Source organism: Indicator indicator, chromosome 1 (assembly GCF_027791375.1).
Source record: "Indicator indicator isolate 239-I01 chromosome 1, UM_Iind_1.1, whole genome shotgun sequence".
In the NCBI taxonomy this organism is placed as follows: Eukaryota; Metazoa; Chordata; class Aves; order Piciformes; family Indicatoridae; genus Indicator; species Indicator indicator.
Genome location: NC_072010.1, coordinates 115,820,341 through 115,838,677, shown reverse-complemented (window position 1 = coordinate 115,838,677; position 18,337 = coordinate 115,820,341). Strand labels below are relative to the sequence as shown.

Sequence of the window (18,337 nt, the reverse complement as noted above, 5' to 3'; positions counted from 1 at the left end):
AGCAGCAATGTTACTTACAACCTGATCAAACAAAATAACACCATCATCTCATCAAAGAATCACAGCTTTGACAACAACAGTGCCTTAGAGTTGCTGTTTTCCAAGCTATGTATGTACTTAGACAAGGAGAGGAGCGTTTTGCAGCATTTTCAAAAGCAAACAAATGTGTTAAGTACAGTTAGGCTGTGAGGAAATTGTTCTCAATAACAAACACTGAATTTTTCCCTAATGTTCCTTCTGAAGTTGTATATAGACACTTGTAGTACATTGCGAGGTTTTATTTTTAGCAAGATTTTTTGTTTTCACAAACAATTCTGGTTTGAAAACCACATCCCAAAAGGTTACAGTAACCTTTATTTCAGGCTAAATTGGATACTCTGTTGTGTAATTTTAGGTGATATTATATCCTCTACATGTAACATGGAAGCTTTCTATTTTAATGCACAAATTAATGTTTTGATGTGGTTTGTGATCTAATTGTTGAAAAATATGACTAAATGATATTTTTATTACATGAGTGGAAAGCTAAAAATACTATAAAAATACAGTTAGAAATAAACAGTTTCTAGAGGCTTGAACTTAATATTGTAAAGCATTGAGTAGGTATTGAACATAAATACAATTATACTTCTTTCCAATTTCATTAACCATGGAGAAAATTTATACATTACAGGAAACAAATTGTGGTATTTATTCACTTTTACATGGTAGTACCTTGTAAATCTTTAGAAAATAAATGCCGATATCATAGTAAACTCTGAGGTAAAAACTAGTGCATTTCATATTGCAGTTCATTCTGGAAACAAACTTACCCACTTACTACAGACCACACAATTATTTTAATGGGTTAGAGAGTAATGGCTTTTTTTTTTTTTTAAGGCAATGTAGTGTTTCTTAGCATCATTTAGTATAGCTGAAGACTGTTTAATATTTTTTTGTGTCACCTGTAAAGGACTCAAAAACATACCAATTCCTGATAGCTTATGGAGGTCAACTTTCAAGTCTTCCACCATAACACAATGGTTATAACACAATAAACCATCAGACGATGGTTTCCTCCGTATTTTAGTGACAGAATATAATAAATTGGAGTGTGGCATAAAAGCCAAGGGTACTAAAGATTCCCCAAAGCATACAAGTATCAGAAACAGCAGCTGTAACAGAGGTAATGATTGTGGGGGATGCAGCAAGAAATACAGAAGCAAAAATTCTTACACTAACTATTCTTAGGTCTTTGTCAGTGACTTGCTCTGAAATAGCTAGAAGCAGCAAACATTTAGAAACAACAGGAACTGAAGAGAAGAAAACAGAGGAAAAAAATAAAAAGAAAAAGAAGGAAAAAGGACAAGGTATCTTCCCCCATGATGATAAAAAAGGTACTTTGTTTTCTGGTAGTAAAATGAGAGTCTCTTGAGAAATATAGCTGTTCCCTTTCTTTGGCATTTTTTCAGCAATGAGGAAGAAAGGGAAAACAGTTTTTCGGTGAAGAAAAATAATAAATCATGTTTCAAACTCTAGGAAGAGAGAGGAGAGAGGGAGATCCACAGATTGCATTGTGTTGGAAGGGACCTTCAAAGGTCACCTTGTCCAACATTCCTGCAGTGAGCAGGGACACCTCCAATTAGATCAGGTGGTCCAGGGCCACATCAAATCTGATCTGGAATGACTCCAGGCATGGGGCCTCAACCACATTGCCGGACAACCTGTTCCAGTGTTTTACCACTCTCATTGTAAAGAACTCCTAATGTTCAACCTAAATCTACCCTGCTCCAGTTTAAAAACCATTTCCCCTTGTCCTAGCGCTAAAAGCCCTTCTAAACAGTCGTTCCCCAGCCTTCCTGTAGGTGCCCCTCAGATATTGAAATGTAGGACCCACTCCAGCAGGTCTGCGTCTCTCTTGTGCAGGGGTCCAACAGCTTGACACAGTACTCCAAGTGAGGTCTCACCAGAGCAGATTAGAGTGGCAGGAACACCTCTCTTGATCAGAAACACTTACTTTGGTGCGGCCCAGGATGTGATTTGTCGTTGGCTTATGTTTAGCTTCTCATTCACCAGTACCCCTAAGTCCTCTCCTGCAGGGCTGCTCTCAATTTCTTCATCTCCCAGCCTGTACTATTATTGAGGATCGCCCAAACCTAGATGATAGAATTTACGCTTTGACTTGTTGAACCTCATGAGATTCTCAGCCCAGGTCCCTCTGGACAGCATCCCATCCTTCAGTCTTATCAACCACACCACTCAGCTTGGTATCATCTGCAAACTTGCTGAGGGTGCACTCAATCTCACTGTCTCTATCACTGATGAATATATTGAAGAGCACTGGTCCCAATACAGACCTTTGAGTCCCACTTGTCACCCATCTCCATGTAGACACAGAGCTCTTGACCACTACCCTTTTGTATTTGATCATCCATCCAATTCCTTATCCACTGAACAGTCCACCCATCAAATCCACATCTTTCCAGTTTAGAAAGAAGAATGTTGTGAGGGTCTGCACCAAAGGCTTTACAGAAATCCAAATAGATGACATCTGTTGGTCTTCCCTTGTCTGCTGATGTAGACATCATAGGAAGCCACTAGGCTGGTCAGGCAGGACTTGTCCTTGGTGAAGCCATTCCCTATTGTATTATCCCACAATACTTGGCACCCCCAGAATTAGGAGAATTACTTGAGATGTGGGTGCACCTTTGCAGTCATTCCTCAAATTTAATCTGAGGACTTGAAAATGGCTTTCCCACATACACTGTGATTCTGGGTTTGACCATGCATCACATGGTATGTCCAAAAAAGCCCTTCCCAAGGGGGGTCACTCAAAAAGTGTTACACAAAAGTGCCAGTTTTGACAAAAATCCGTGTTTTGGCCAATGTAGGTGTATCATGTAAAATTAATTTTGTGTTTCAATGGAATGACCACATTCCATATAGCACAAATATATTCTCTTTATGTAAATGTTAACAGGGAAGAATCTTATTATGTTGCACATTTTCACATCTAGACCTATACTTTCTTAAGTATCACCATGCCACATCAAAAAATGAGTCTAAAACCAGTGACCCTCTTCCTGCTAAGCTTCAAAATTTCATCTAGGTCTACCAGATCTGCAAGATGCAAATAAACAAAAACAAAAAAACAACCAAACAAAACAAAACAAAAAAACAAAGAGAGAGGAACCACACATTCTCTCTTCTGTTATATAAGTTATATGCTGCTGTCAAGAAGTCATACCAGAAAGAATAGCCACATTTAAAAATCTGTTTAGCAGAAGAATCTTTATTGTCTACTATCTGTGTTTGATATTTTAAGTGCTTATTCTTGCTGGTTTATGGTTCCTTGAAATGATCAGTTTCCCAGGAATACAACTATAACCTACGCTTTCACCATGGATTGACATGCATAGCTTTTTGTCAGCTTTCGCAGGAAGATATTTTCCCATTTCTTTTACATCTTCTCATTCCATTCTGAGAGAATAAAATAGCCATGATGTTGTCGTTCTCATTTTGTGTGACAACATCTGTGGACATATTGCAGTCTTCCTGCAATGGAATCGTATCACAGAGAATGTATGGGTATGGTGCTTGAGTACTTTTCATTTGCTTTGGGAACTTTTTTTGCACAGCACCTGTCACTTTAGCTCACTGCAGAAGGTCTTGAACCTGCCTGACCTCAACTGACCACTGTAATTTCTTCTGTTTATTTGAACCTCCATGACAGTCCTTTTAAATTCATTTAAAAGATGTGTAAAGAATCCACCCTGTCCTGCCCAAATCACAGTCTCTCTTCCTTCTGATTCCTAAGACCAGATACTTTCTCTTTTTTCCTTTTGCTATCACATCAAATTCAAGTCTGTTCTCCCTGCATGGCTCTGTACGAGTGAGATCTTGACAGTTTACCCTTTTTTTTCCTCCTCTATCAGCAGGGCCATCAGAACAAAGACCATCTGGTTTGTATCCTGAAACAGTGGAGCAAAGCAGGTATTTCAGGAAAAAGACCAAAGGACAGTCAGAATCTGCCAGCATCTGACAGTATAACTGCCCCTCTTCATACTTTAACTGGTTGCCTTGTACACCAGGCACATGAGTGTCACAGCAGAAGCAAAGCTGGGCTGAAGCTTTGTAGAACGGGAATGCTGCCAGCAGGCAAGGAGATTGTGAGCAACAGGTGCTACTGCTGCAGCAGAAAGAGCCCCTTTCCCCACTGAAGCCACTGCCCCATGCACCTCAGTCTTCCTAGATAACACTTTATCCATAACATAGGTCATGGAAGTAGTGAGGCCATGGTGTTCTGGCAGCCTAGACAGTGTCCTGCTTTACTTTTCTTACTGCTGATTTCTTACTGTTGTTGCTTCCCACCTGCAGTGGGGTGTTCTGATTTGGGCCTGCCCCTGCAGAGAGTTTGTGTGCAGCACACTGACTAGATTCAACAGATATCCCTGAAAGGATCTGTTCTTTTCCTCTGGTGTATTTTCAGGTTAGGACCTTGCCTATTTTATTCATAAAATGTTAAGTGATTCATAAATTATTATAATAAACTTCTTCAAAATACTGCCTGAAATGTCTTGAGAACTATAGTGAAATTTAATATATGCCTGAAAAATGAGAACACACTCAGGTTTACAGCTTTGACTATTTTAAAATTCTAATTATATTTCGGTCAAGGAAAATGAGAGTAATTCATTCAGAATGCTGACCATAAAGAAAGGCAGATAGCAGTAACACACTTTGAATGCTTGTCTACAGAGATTTTTTTAAATTGCTGTACTGTATACAGCAGCATAACTGTTCTATACTAAAAGTCTGTAAAGTTTAAAAATGGAGTTCAGTTCAAAGCTGACTTGAAAATTCTAGAAGGCTGGTTAGAAACCCTAGCTGCAGAGAAATATAACCATGTGCTACTGTGATCACCTTGTTTTTGCAGATCTATTGATTACTATATTGGGTTTTTTACTATCACACCCCTATTCAAGGCATAGGTCCTCTCTCTTGGAATCTTTCCAGATGGTTTGAATTTGGCTCAGCAGTCTCCAGATCATGCCTGCATTAGTAAACTGCATGATTTACAGAGAGAAAGTTTATTTCCACTGATATTGGAGTAATGTGATAACATAAACGTAGTTTACTAAGTTATTCTCAGAATATTATTGCTGTTTCCCTCAGAAGACACAACCTGTGTTAATGGAAAATGAGCATGATGGCTGTTTCAAATGAAAATGGCTTCAGAGAATGAAAGTAGGGGAACCTTGATGATAGACCTAGTTAGCTATGCCCCAGTGCAGCCACCAAACTGCACACACAGAGACAGAAAATCTTTAGTGGATTTCTCTGTGAAATAGTTGAGCACCGAAGTCTTAGTATAGGTCCTGGGCATTTTGCCAACTATACCACAGTTAAGTAGCTTGGATGAGCAGTAAAGAGTGATTTTGGTGTCTCAAATTATTTATATTTATTAATGGCAGTTCACTTTGGTCTGAATTCAGGAGGGGAAAAAAAATTGCTGCCTGAGAAGATATCACATCAGAATTCTTCATTATTAAGCCTGAAGAGTAGTATGATTTCCCAGGAAAAAAATGTAGTGGCTCAGCGAATATCATCGGCAAGAGTTTACAAAATTAAAGAGCTGAAGAATGAAATATTTGATTTACAACAGAAATTAGAAGCATCAAGCTTAGAAAACCACATTTTGAAACAGATTCAGGGTCGACACTCAAAAGCAATACGTAGCTATGAAAATTCAGAAAGTAACTTCCTGAATCTTTTAGTGTGCCATTATAATGAGGCAAAAACTTTAAGGAAACTCCTGAGGATGTCTCAGAAGAATGAGAGAAATACATCCAGGAAGCTCAGAGAAGTCGAAGCAGAGCTGCAAAAAGCTAAAGATGCTTTGCAGAACTTACGTATGCTTTCACAAGACAAAGCTCTTGCAGAGAGAGAGGAACTTCATCAGAGATTATCAGTCCTTACAGAAAAAATGGAAGTGAATGCCGAGAGGATACAGGTAATATGTGTGTATCACTGTGTTCACCAACGGTCTGTGCAAGAATAGTGGAAAGTTTTTAGCTGCTTCTTGTCTAATTCTGATACAATCCTATAACATTGAAAATTATTTTTGACCCAGTACAGACCTCACATGTGAAGTACTAAGAATGGTAGAAGTACAAACCAGTATTTTAAAACCTGGCAGAAATGTGTGTATAGATTAAGTTTGTCAGTAAAGATCTTTTAGGAATTAAGTCACATGCTTTACCCCTGCTAGGCCAGAAGTGTTGCATATAGCTGCAGAGGGACCATCAGCAGAGGGCCTGTGCTGCTGCCTGCCAGCTGCATGGGGTAGCCAGGCTTGCTTGGGCCCTCTGGCCACAATAGCGTGGACCCTAATTTATCCTAGCAAAGCACAGGATTAGTCATACTTGGAAACCACTAGGCTGCTGCTGATCTACCTCTTTGAACAACCAAATCTGTCTCATCCAGAACTAGCGTTGTCATTTTTATGTGGTGCTGGTGAGCAGTATGGACATACCTACAGCTCCTGTTCACTAATTACTGTCACTCATTGTAGCTGGCTATAGGACAGCTCCTAAATTAAGCTGTAGTCAGGTGTCCTAGATTTTAGGGTTGGTTCTACTGTGATTTTTTGTATGCAAATGTAGTAAACGCCTAGTGGGAGTTCAAGAGGAGATGATTCAGCTCAGTTTAATATCTCATGCTTCTGTACTCATATTGAACTTTCCACAGAAAGACAGGAATACAATTTTTTATACAAAATTGGAAGGCTGAAATTTCCACTGTCCTCAAGGAATTAATTTCTGTTTTCTATGGGGTATATTACGCATACAATTAAAAAAAGAGCCAGGTAACCTTGGAGATATTTCACCATCTAAACAGCTAGGTCTGAAGTACATGTATTACATGCAAGAAAATGAGTGTCAACAGCTAAATTCATACTCCTTTTTGAAAATACTCTATTTACATAAGTCCTAGAGAGAAGCTATGGAAAGCATGTAGCTTTGTGTGTCCAGTTTACAGTTTTAGTCACTACATTTTCAATGCATGGCACTGGATTCTAATGACAAAATACTTGATAAAGTACTCCATAAATTAGTTAGTTTACATTTACACCAGGCTTCCTTATGCTGCTGCAGTTACTAGATCTCAGTGTGAACAGAAGGGTTGTCATAACATTTCTCAAAGATGATTGTAGTCATTAATACATCAGAGAGGTAATGTACAGTCCTATTTTTTGTATTAGAATGCTACACATACTTTTTTGTATGTTTAGTAAAATTAGGTTTAAGACCAGTTTTTGCTCATTTGAAAAATATTTTTTCAGATACTTCATCATAATTTTATGTACTGTTTGCAATAAAATATAATCCTTAGAAGCTTACGTTTCATTATATTAGCATGCTTATTTTTTAAATCTGGTAAAAACTGAAATTTTTCAACAGTCATACTGAGTACATCCATATGGTAAAATATGCTTCTCTTTTTTTAAGAGCCTAGAAAAGCAGCTGAAGTTGAACAATAGCACCTTTAGTCGTCAGCTGGCAAATGAGAACAAAAAAGCTGTGGAAGCTGGGATAATTACAAAGAACTTGCAAATGGAAATTAACTCTCTTCACCAGAAAATCAAGGTATTCAAGATTTTAAATAGATTTCTGTTCCTAAGAGAAAATTGAAGTATTTAGTGTTACTTTATTCCTTTTGCTTCTTTTATATTATTTAGTAACAGAATTTTTGTATCCAACTTGAATCTATAGTCTACCAAAAAAAAAAAAATCATATCAAATAATGAAATTTTGGTGAAGTCTATTTGTCAAAAGCTTGAAATAGTTCAGTAACTAATCAGAACAGAAATTAACATATCACAGTTTGACCAAACAATTCACACCAACTTGTTACTATTCTGATAAATCTAGGTCAATATGTTCATCTACTACATTTCAAATGAGCTCTCTTACAGAAAACCTTTCAAACCAAAATGAGCCAAATATCATAATCTGTGAAACTGAAGTTGAACAAAAAGATTTAATGTGAATATTTCAACAGTTTGTTTAAATTCCAGCTTGGTTTTTAGACAAATATTTTGGGGACAAACATGTGCAGTTCAGCACTTACTGTAATGCCTGTAAACCAAACATATAAGAAAACTCAAAAGTGACCAACTGCATAGAAACAGAAACAAAACTGCCATGAATGGTATGTCATATGAGCTGTAAAGAGGGAAACCAGTGCACATTCCAGAAAACATTAAAACACTTGTGGCTTTTTAATAATTTAAACTGTGATAGTAACAGTTGGAATATTTTTTTTACTTCTATGTAAAGTGACTGATCCCTCTTTTCATTGCACTAGGGAGCTTTCTGTTTCTAAATAGGAATAAATGTCTGTGAAAGATGATTTTTAAGGGAAGTTTCCCCAGACATTGGGAAGGGCAGAACAGGCAAATCCTGAGTATTCATAGAAATTTGAATTTCTATGAAGGGGCATTGTTTTTCCCTGTTACCTATGCAGCAGCTGCAGAATCTTTCCTCCTGATAGTTGGCAGCAGCCAGGCTGCCCAGCTGCAAAATCCCAATGAGCTGTAGGGAAAGGAAAAAAGTATAATGCACTTCCTGGGCCCTGTATCAAAGGCCTGGTGAGGCCACATCTTGAGTACTGTGTTCAGTTCTGCGCCCCTCACTACAAAAAGACATTGAGGTGCTGGAGCATGTCCAGAGAAGGGCAATGAGGCTGGTGAAGGGCCTGGAGCACATGGCCCATGAGGAGCATCTGAGGGAGCTGGGGTTGTTCAGCCTGGAGAAGAAAAGGCTGAGGGGAGACCTCATCATTCCCTACAACTACCTGAAAGGAGGTTGGAGTGAGGAGGGGGCAGCCTCTTCTTGGTGTTAAGCAACAGGACTAGAGGAAATGATTTCGAGCTGTGCCAGGGGAGGTTCAGGCTGGACATGAGGAAATATTTCTTCACAGAGAGGGTTATCAGACATTGGAATGGAGTTATCAGATATTGGAATGGTCTGCCCAGGCAGTGGTAGAGTCACCATCCCTGGAGGTGTTCAAGCAGTGTGTGGACCTGGTGCTTAGGGACATAGTTTAGTGTTGACCCTTCAGTGCTAGGTTGAGGGTTGGACTGCTGATCTTTGAGATCAGTTCCAGCAAGATGTTTCCTGTGATTCTGTGACTTTTCTGTGAAGGTCCCCTGAGCAGCACTTGAGTCTGATCTATATGTGCAGGTCTGGAAGATGGAAATAATTATAGTCCCAGGAACACTAATGTAAAACTGTTCCAAAATACAAATTATTCTAAAACACAATTCTCACCTTTCCAGTTCTCTATAATATTTCTGTTTCATGTGTCTCCACACATTATTCTGTGGGTCCAGTTATCTTGATGTGATACTTAGATTCACAAAACCTTCTATTGTTTTAACTCAAAGAAAACCAGGCATGGTTATTAACATAGCTTCTGTGCCAGAACATAGCTTATTCTTGCACATTCATACTTTTGGGCTTATTCAGGGTATTCAGGCGCACTTTCAGGGCAATCCATATCTCCAGAGTAAATGCAGCTCCTGTTTTTCATGCTAAAACCTGATACAGTGAAAGTATTACTGAAATCCCTCTGCTGTGTTTAAGATAGATTTCCATGAGGAAAGAGGACTCTTGTGAAATAAATTTTAAGTGTGCCTCTGAAGTTTATGTCATCTCTGAGCATATTGTAACCAAGGCTACTGAGTAAATAAGTAAAAAAAAAAAAAAAAAAGTAAAGTAAAAAATACTTAGACTGAAAAAATCCCCAGAAAAACAAATGAAAAAATCACTAGAGAAGAGTTCATTTTCTGAACATTGTGTTATGAAAAAGATCGTGTAGATGCACAGATACGTTCTTAGCCTTAAAAAGGGAGAATTTTTTTGGTTTGGCTCATAAATGAAAATGACAGATTCCTATTTATGTACCACATGGCCTGGAACAAAGGAAGATCACTGACAGTCTTTTCCCAGCATGGGAGAATTAAATTGGTAAAAAGTAACTCAACACATTATAGAAGTTTAATGGTGTTTATTTCTTCTTAGGAAAAGGATCGACAACTTAATGTAAAAAATATCTATGCAAATCGGATGTTTAAAACCCCCAAAGACAAAAGTGATTCAGCACCTCATGAAAAAAGTAAGTGTACATTCATTTTCATTCTCTCTCTTTTTTTTTTTTTTTTGAGTTATGTTGCATTGTTTTATAACTGGGACATATATTCCAAAATAAAAGCCAACATAGTACTTTATAGGCTAAAAATATTCTGTCACATGTAATTTAAAGAAAAGTACTTGGGTTTTTTTGCTCATTCACTTTCTGACTACAAATACTTGACTTATTTACAATATTTAACCCAATTTTCAACATGAGTAGTGTTTAGCATACATAGCTTCAGTGTACTAACCGTGACACTGAAGTAGTGCTGCCATTTTAAATGACTATTTGCATCAAGACCTCTTTGCCTGTTTTTTAACAAAGTGAAGGTCTCAGTCTACAAAGGTTTTGCAGACTAATTTTTGTTCAGGCTGTTCTGTTTGACTTGACCTGGAGAAATGGCCACTTTAGAATTCCTACAGTATGGTTCAGTAACTCAAAGCACCACACAAACAACCCTCCTGTAGCAAGTACCTAGTTTCAGTACAGACTTCCAAAGTGCTTTTATATGAACAAAAATCATGCATTGGGTCTTTAAAAACTGGGGGTTTGCCTTCAAAGTCAGCAGACCCTGTAACTTAAAAATAGCAGAGATGTTTCAATATCCTTTATTGAAGATCTTGCAATTTGTATTTTGTTGGGGTGAAAGGAGACAAGTTTTCAGATACAAGGTTTAGGAATTTCAAAGTGCAGTCTGATAATCATACTATCAGCTTGATGAGAGAAGAGAATATTTATCCTTGGTAATCCTTTCTCAGCATAAGTAAATTTAAATGGGTAACCAAAGGTTGTAATAACCCAGTTATTGTGTATCCTCTCAATTAATTACATCTACTGAATTGATGATATTTAGAATAATATAACAAAATGATGGAAAAGAACAATAGAAAGTTAATTCTATCACGGAAGCAAAAGCTCTTTAGTAAAGGGTATTTCTTTCACATGGATGTTCAGACCAGTATTGGAGAGAAATACCTGTTACATGCAATCTTGTCTAGCAAACATTCCAAGAGCAGCTACCTTGTGTGAGATTCAGCTGCCTAGTTACAGGCATCCAGTGCCATTTGAGATGTGCTAGCACATTCTGCCTGGCCTTCTAGTTGTTGTTCCGGAAGGACACAGGTTTCCCATCAGTCCTATCTAACATTGGTCAGCCTTATGGGATACCTTGAATACCTGAGTGCATCTCAAATGGCAGGAGGTGTTCAGACAAGTGGATCCCACCCCTTGAATGGAGGCGGCAATAGCTAAAACCAGTTCTAAGTCATACAAGACAAGAACTGTTATGTTACCCATGTGTTCACTATATTAATCAGGGCCAAAAAATTTGAAGAATATAGTTTTCTTGAAGCTCTTACAAATACCTAATTGTCATATGCTTTAGATGTAGTGTCTAGAATTTTGTTTTATAGTTTTGTTTTATACAGAAACTAATATCAGATTTCAAGTACTTTCCCCACATTGAAAGTAATATTTTGCTTCTTACTCAGGATCATAAACATACAGGGGAAAGGTTGGTAATTCAACTGTAAAATTAAGAAACACAAATTCCTACTTCTCATTCCAAACCAGACACAGGTTTTTTTATGAAATTCTGAATTCCAGTTTTAGTTAAGTCACATAACCAGCTGTGAGTTTGGTTTGTTGGTTTTTTTGTTTGTTTTTAATTTTTCTCACATATGAACTTGTACAATATTGTTATTTAAATTACAGTACTCAAATCACTGTTTATTATTTAAGTTCTTCTTTTCTTTAAGCAAAATACAGGAGTTGGAGAGACATCTGGTGTTTTGTAATGAAAAAGTTCCAAGCAAACTTGTCTGATCTTTTGGTATTTTTGGCCAATAAAGGTTTCATTCTCTGCCAGTTAATGGAAACAGATGATTTAGAAATCTAGAACTGGAATTAATGAAAATTGTTTTTCCTTTTCACTACCGACTTCACTTTTCCTTTAACAGGCTTAGAAAGAACTATTTCTTCAAGAGTTATTTCCTATTCTGGTTTTCCCAATATTTTTACCCAGCAGGAAAGTAAAAAAGAAATGTGAGGCAGCATTTTTTAATACTCCTGATAGCTGCAGGTAGAGTTGCTTAGGTAATCAGAAAGCTCTATGTACATAAATAAACCTGATTTATTGAGTGAAGCCATTAATTTCATAAGCTTTTCATTAGAGCGAAGTTTGCTCAGCTGTGGGAAGGTCACAAGAGCTCATCTAGAGGTACAGCTCCCCCTAGTTCTCAATCTGAGAAACGCTCTGCTGATTTCTGTTGAAAACCTGATGAAGAAATCTTCTTGATGGCTGCCTTTAAAAAGGGAAAATAAATTCCCTCCCCATCATCAGAGCTATTTGTTCAAGAGTAATACGCAAATTGGTTATTAACATCTTTTTTATCACAGAACTGCAAATATTTGAAAATCACCATTTTTATGGAGAGTCTTCCTCTGACTTCAGAGATCAATCCTGAGAATAAGGTTTAATGTTAAGATTGATCTTATTTTTCCTGTTGAGCTAGCAACTTTCTCAGCTACTGTACTCATGGCAAAATTATTCTAAAGATAGAAGAAAAGAACAATACACTCACCTACCCCATCTCATCTCCATTCAACTGTTTCTTTAAATGTCTCATTCAATCACTCCCTTGGAATCTCATTTCAAAGATCCCAGACATTTCAGTGTTAAGCATTTCTTCAGAAGAGGCTGGTTCCATAAAGCCTTACAGAAGCACTCAATCTTGGGAAAGGTGAGTAACCAAGTCAGAGGGCATGAAAGCAAACATCTTTTTTTGTACTCTGTAAGATCCAAATTTAGGAACCTGGGAGCTGAGGCCTCACACCAGATCTCTTAAATTTACATTAGAACGTTACCGCACAAACTAAACTCACGTGGGTTCTAGAGTATAAACATATTTGTCTGACTTTGCATGTTCTATCTGAACAGAATTTTGTGTATCTAAAACTTAGGTATATTTATGAGGTACTGATGTAAGACATGGAGCTGGTCCAGAGGGCCATAAAAACGATCAGGGGGTTGGAGCACCTCTGCAATGAGGACAGGCAGAAGGAGCTAGGGTTGTTCAGCCTGGAGGAGGCTCCAGGGAGACCTAATAACGACCTTCCAGTATCTGAAGGGGGCCTACAAGAAGGATGGAGAGAGACTGTTTACAAAGGCCTGTAGGGATAGGACAAGGGGCAATGGCTTCAAACTAGAGAAGAGCAGATTTAGGCTGGATGTTAGGAGCAAGTTCTTTACAATGAGGGTAGTGGAATACTGGACCAGGTTGCCCAGGGAGGTAGTTGAGGTCCCATCCCTGGAGGTATTCAAGGTGAGCTCAACAGGGCTCTGGGCAACCTGATCTAGTTGAGGATGTCCCTGCTTACTGCAGAGGGGGTTTTGCTAGATGACCTTTGGAGGTCCTTTCCAACCCAGGCCATTCTATGATCCCATGATTCTAAGTATGAAAATGTGCAAAAGTTCAGGTAGGTATGTTCGTGTTCCAGTTTCAGCATTTATCAGGCAGAACAAAGAATTTCATTATTAAAAGACATTAAGATATGCAGGGGGAAAAAAAAAAGTTTAAATCCTAGGTGACATACCAGTACTACCAGTCATCAAAGATACCTTTTGTTTATACCAACAATATAGTTCCAGAAACTACTGCATTATTAACAATTGTTCTTTTTCAATAGGTCTTAGTATAAACAGATCAGTACAAGTAGATAAACACAGTTTTAGATCACTGCTGCTGTCACAGCATCAAACATGGGAAGCAGAAAAAAGTGCAATTCAACTAGCAAAGGTATGAAGTATCTGTATTCAATCCCTTGTTTAAACTCTCAGCTAAACTGTATGTTATTCTGTGAATTTCAGTAATACGCCTGAATGGCTTAATCCCTCATCTTAACTTTCTACAATGTGGATTGTGTGTGAATGTAATTATATTACAGACAATATGTAGGACAAACTTCATGATACAAAATAAGAATATAATAGTAATTGAAATTACTAATCTTTTTATAACACTGCCTGTGTGCTTTTTAAAGTGACTAAGCAAGTGTTCCTTCATCATTTTTAACTTAAATTGCCAATTATAGGAGAAAAACTCTTCAGAAGATAAGAACCAAAAAGCTAAATCAAATGATGCAGAAGCTCAATGTAGATCACAAAAATCATCAACGAAGAAAATACCAGAGCCAGAAACATTTAACAGAGCAAGTAGAGGTATATATTTAACATTTTTCTCAGAAACTCATTTGATCTTTTCAAAAGTTGAATGAGCAGATGGTATCAGTCATTTACTTGGGTCTGACAGCCATTAGCTAGCACCTGACTGACAGGAGTTGGTTCAACAGAATAACACATTAAGAGGCACTGAAATACAGCTGCTGGTGGAACTGCACTGACAGCAAAGCAACTCCATGCTATAGGGCATCTCCATACTGCTGTACTTCTAAAAGCAGTTCCTGGTCATGTTGGTAAAAACCTGGTGCTTTATCTGTAAATATGTGCTTAATATTTTAATTCTACACTAATCAAATACTGATTTCAAATTGTTGGTTGCAAATCTTAATCATAGCTGAAGTCAAAATACATTTCTGGCGTAGGATCTATTGTTGAGAAAGCAAAATGACTTCTTCAAGGGCTGGGAGTATCTCCTCATTACAATGATTGCTGTAAATAGATTTTATGTAAATCTTGGCCATCAGCCGTGTTCTTATATGAAAGTTACATGCAGGGGACTAATCTATAAACATCTTTATTTTGAAGAAATTATACAGAACAGAAGAAAGTTGTCAGTGCATCTATTCCTTAGGTTTTTTTTCTTTCTAAAAATATTCATGTTGTATTCATTATAGTAAGGCTTGTAGAAAGAACCAAGATCTGAATGCCATCATGCTAAACACTTCAGAAATGGTGGGAGACATTACATGACCTAAAGGTCAGACATTTACAGAGGTGAAATGGGTTGCTAAGGTCACTTACTAGATCAGCAACAGAGCTAGCAATCTGGAATGCATTAACTCCTGTGTTTGGTACTCCACCTTTTCAGCCTGCAGTGCTCCAGACCATATCAGATAACCCAAGTCACCATTTGTCTTTGAAATCCCCCTTTAAATTGATAGAAAACACAGGTCGTCTGATTCTGCTTGTGAATCACTCTCCTCTCTCTCTGTTTGTCAGGCTCTCACTCTCTTCTAGCTTTCACCCACTGCCTTAGACATAGTTACTGAAGTCTTATTTAGCTATTTTAGTTATTGCAACTTCTGCTTTAAGCTTGGGCTCTCTCTCATTTTGGGGATACTCTGTGTGTCTTTCCAAAACACATGATCTATTACAATTTGTCCCCTGCAGCAGACAAATATATTTACTGTAGGCGTTCAGTATGCACATACCTTTTTCTACTAAATAGTGGAGTCAATTCTTTTACAGGCTGGACAGTTGCAGTATGTTCTGCTCCATGCAACAAACACTGGTGTTGTCAAGGGAAAGAAAATCATACATGTATTGAAGTTCCACTTAAAAGCAAGAAAATTACAATTAGAGTTCAGATCTCACGTAGTTTCTCTGTGCGTTGTACGTGACTTTTCTGGCCCTAGATTTACTCATTACTGATTATATTTGCATGCTAATTCATGTGATAAAATTAAACATAATGAAAAAGGTAAAAATAAAGCTATTTAACTGCATTCAGTAGCACAATGATCTTGTTTAAATCTTGCTTCTTCCTGTTATATTTATTAGTAAATGAAATCGTTATAATGCTCAAGGTGGAAATACCATCAATAGTAACAACTGAAGCAATGAAATAAGGAAGCAGAACCTACTCTCATTAATGCTTCATGACTCTTTATGTTCTTAGGCAATTTAAGGACATTCCTAAAACTTACAATATTTCATTTTAGAGCATTCATGGGAGGACTCACTACTGACGGAAGAATGCACTTGCTTGGAATTTATGGAAGAAGGAAAAAAGACAGATTTACTTAAACAGGAGGTGGAAAACTTGATGAGGAATGAACAAACTCCTTTAAGTGACAAAGAGAACTATCGGGAGGAAGACGCAGTAGAAAAACATGAAAAAGAAAAAAATCCAGATGAACAGCTAAATAACAGGGAGAAAGCAGGGAGCAAATGTGTAACTCTAGATCCAAGAGACAAAATATCCATTGGAATGAAGAAAAAATACATATTCTCAGAAGCCACTGAGAATTTGCATCACGGGCTCTTTACATCGGGTCCAAAATCAAGAAAAGGGAGTCTTTGCAACCATAAACATGCAGCTCAGGACTACAGTAAAACAGCTGAATCAAAAGTGAAAAACTCCTTTGGGCTATACGAACCATCTTTTGGTAAAGTTACCAAAGCAAGGCAGGACAGCTCCACTGAAACGGCAGGCTGTGATCATATGGCATTTGCTGAAAGAAAAAAAAGTCTGAGGAAAGAATTCTTTGGATCAGGCCGTGTTTGAAGAGACAGTCATTCAAGTTCTAACATGAGAGAAAGAGAAGTGAAAGGATGTAGGATTACACAAGCCAAATCTCAAACTACTGCTACTAGTAGTTCATAATGTAAAGGATCTAACACCAATGAAATTGTTACAAATAACCTCATAAGAATACACAAACTAATTATTTTAGATAGTTATCAGTTTTTTACTCTAGAATTGCAGAAAATTTAAAACATTCTCTTAAAAAAACAATGGGTTCGCCTTTAGTAAATGAGCATTAAAACTTACCTAGAATTTGTTTTTCCAAAATGATAGTGAAATCAGTTGTCATAATAAAATGTTATTTTGTTCTTGGTCTGTACACATGATGCATCTTTCCAAAAGTGCCTCAACACTTATGACTCTTTCACTTGTTACCAGGCGTCCAGGTTAGTCCTTGTGTTGTCATTTTCAGCTTTTTGCATTCTCTCTGCAGTTCGAAATTTGGAGCTGATTATTTGTTAGCTAGCTGAAGCGAGGAACCTACTTTCATAAGATTCATCATCGGGTTAGTACCAACAATGCACTAAAAGAAAATAATTTTTCATTTTCTTCACTCTTGAAACAGCTTCCAGAATTCACACATAATAAAAGCAATTTGCTATTACATTGTTTTCACTGGCATTATAAAGCTCTAAAGCTTCATTCTTTTCCACTGCTAGAATTTATCAAAGCGGTTTGCCTGGTAGCTTCCAAAGCTGACATCCAAAGATGAATGTGCAAGAGTAAACGATTGTTTTGGAGAAGTCAGGCATATCAAGTTCTCAAACAGCCTTTAAAAATCCTGCGTTTAAGGTTATGTAAGCAAGGGTACAAAGATTATGTTTTGTTCCTCACAGTAATTGATGAAATGCTTGCTTAAAATGATGTGAAGTTTCAGAAAAGTTGTGCGTAGTCCATTAATTTTTAAAGGCACTAGCACTTAAAAAAACCAAAAACTTCAGAAATATAATACTGCAAAAGTTTTTCATGATGATTAAGACATTTAGATCTGAACCTACTTGTGGCTTATTTCTTTTTTTAAATTTCAAAGGCTTCTCTTGAAGTAATGCTTAAGCTGTACAGGGGACAAGTCTCAAAGCACTCTATGAACTACTACTACAGTGCCTTTGCTTCTGGCCCCAAGCTAAGAGCAAACAAGCATACATAATCCAACATTCCTATTGGTACTTTCATACATAACCTAGCATTCCTATTGGTACTTTGGTACTGACTAGGTGACCAAAAGCCTTTTTTCCTTGTCTCACCCAAATATTTTGGCTGGAGCAGCAAACAATCTGCATATTTGATGCCCCCATGCTAAGTGTGGATAAACAGCAAACTCCACTGTGAAGATTCCAAATTATGTTCCAACAGCATCCTTATGCAAGAACATGAAGGGAGCATGTGGTTGATTTGGGTTTAGTTTTTAGTTTGTTGTTTTGTTTTTTTTTTCCTTAGGGAAACTGTAACTAACATTGAAAAATGGATTAGCAAACCTGAAGTGGGTTGAAAAGCTTTATTCAATTAATAAAACCAAAATTACACATAACAATCACAACATTTAATTATTATTACATATAGTGCATCTATTTTTATGTTTTCATGTTGGTCCAGAATACAAAAACTTTTTTTTAAAATTAACATTAACAAACAAAACAAATCATTTTGTGTTTATATACACACGATTTTGA

General features: G+C 37.2%; 1 protein-coding gene across 1 annotated transcript; it reads left to right on the top strand.

The window, feature by feature from the left end:
- The first annotated feature begins 1,126 nt into the window (after positions 1–1,126).
- On the top strand, positions 1,127–16,745 carry LCA5L (lebercilin LCA5 like). The gene is given in 7 exon segments (XM_054394045.1): positions 1,127–1,349; positions 5,454–5,992; positions 7,491–7,628; positions 10,068–10,161; positions 13,867–13,976; positions 14,272–14,398; positions 16,081–16,745. Coding segments are annotated over 7 exon segments (1,854 nt in total). The 5' UTR covers positions 1,127–1,168.
- Positions 16,746–18,337: the final 1,592 nt, after the last annotated feature.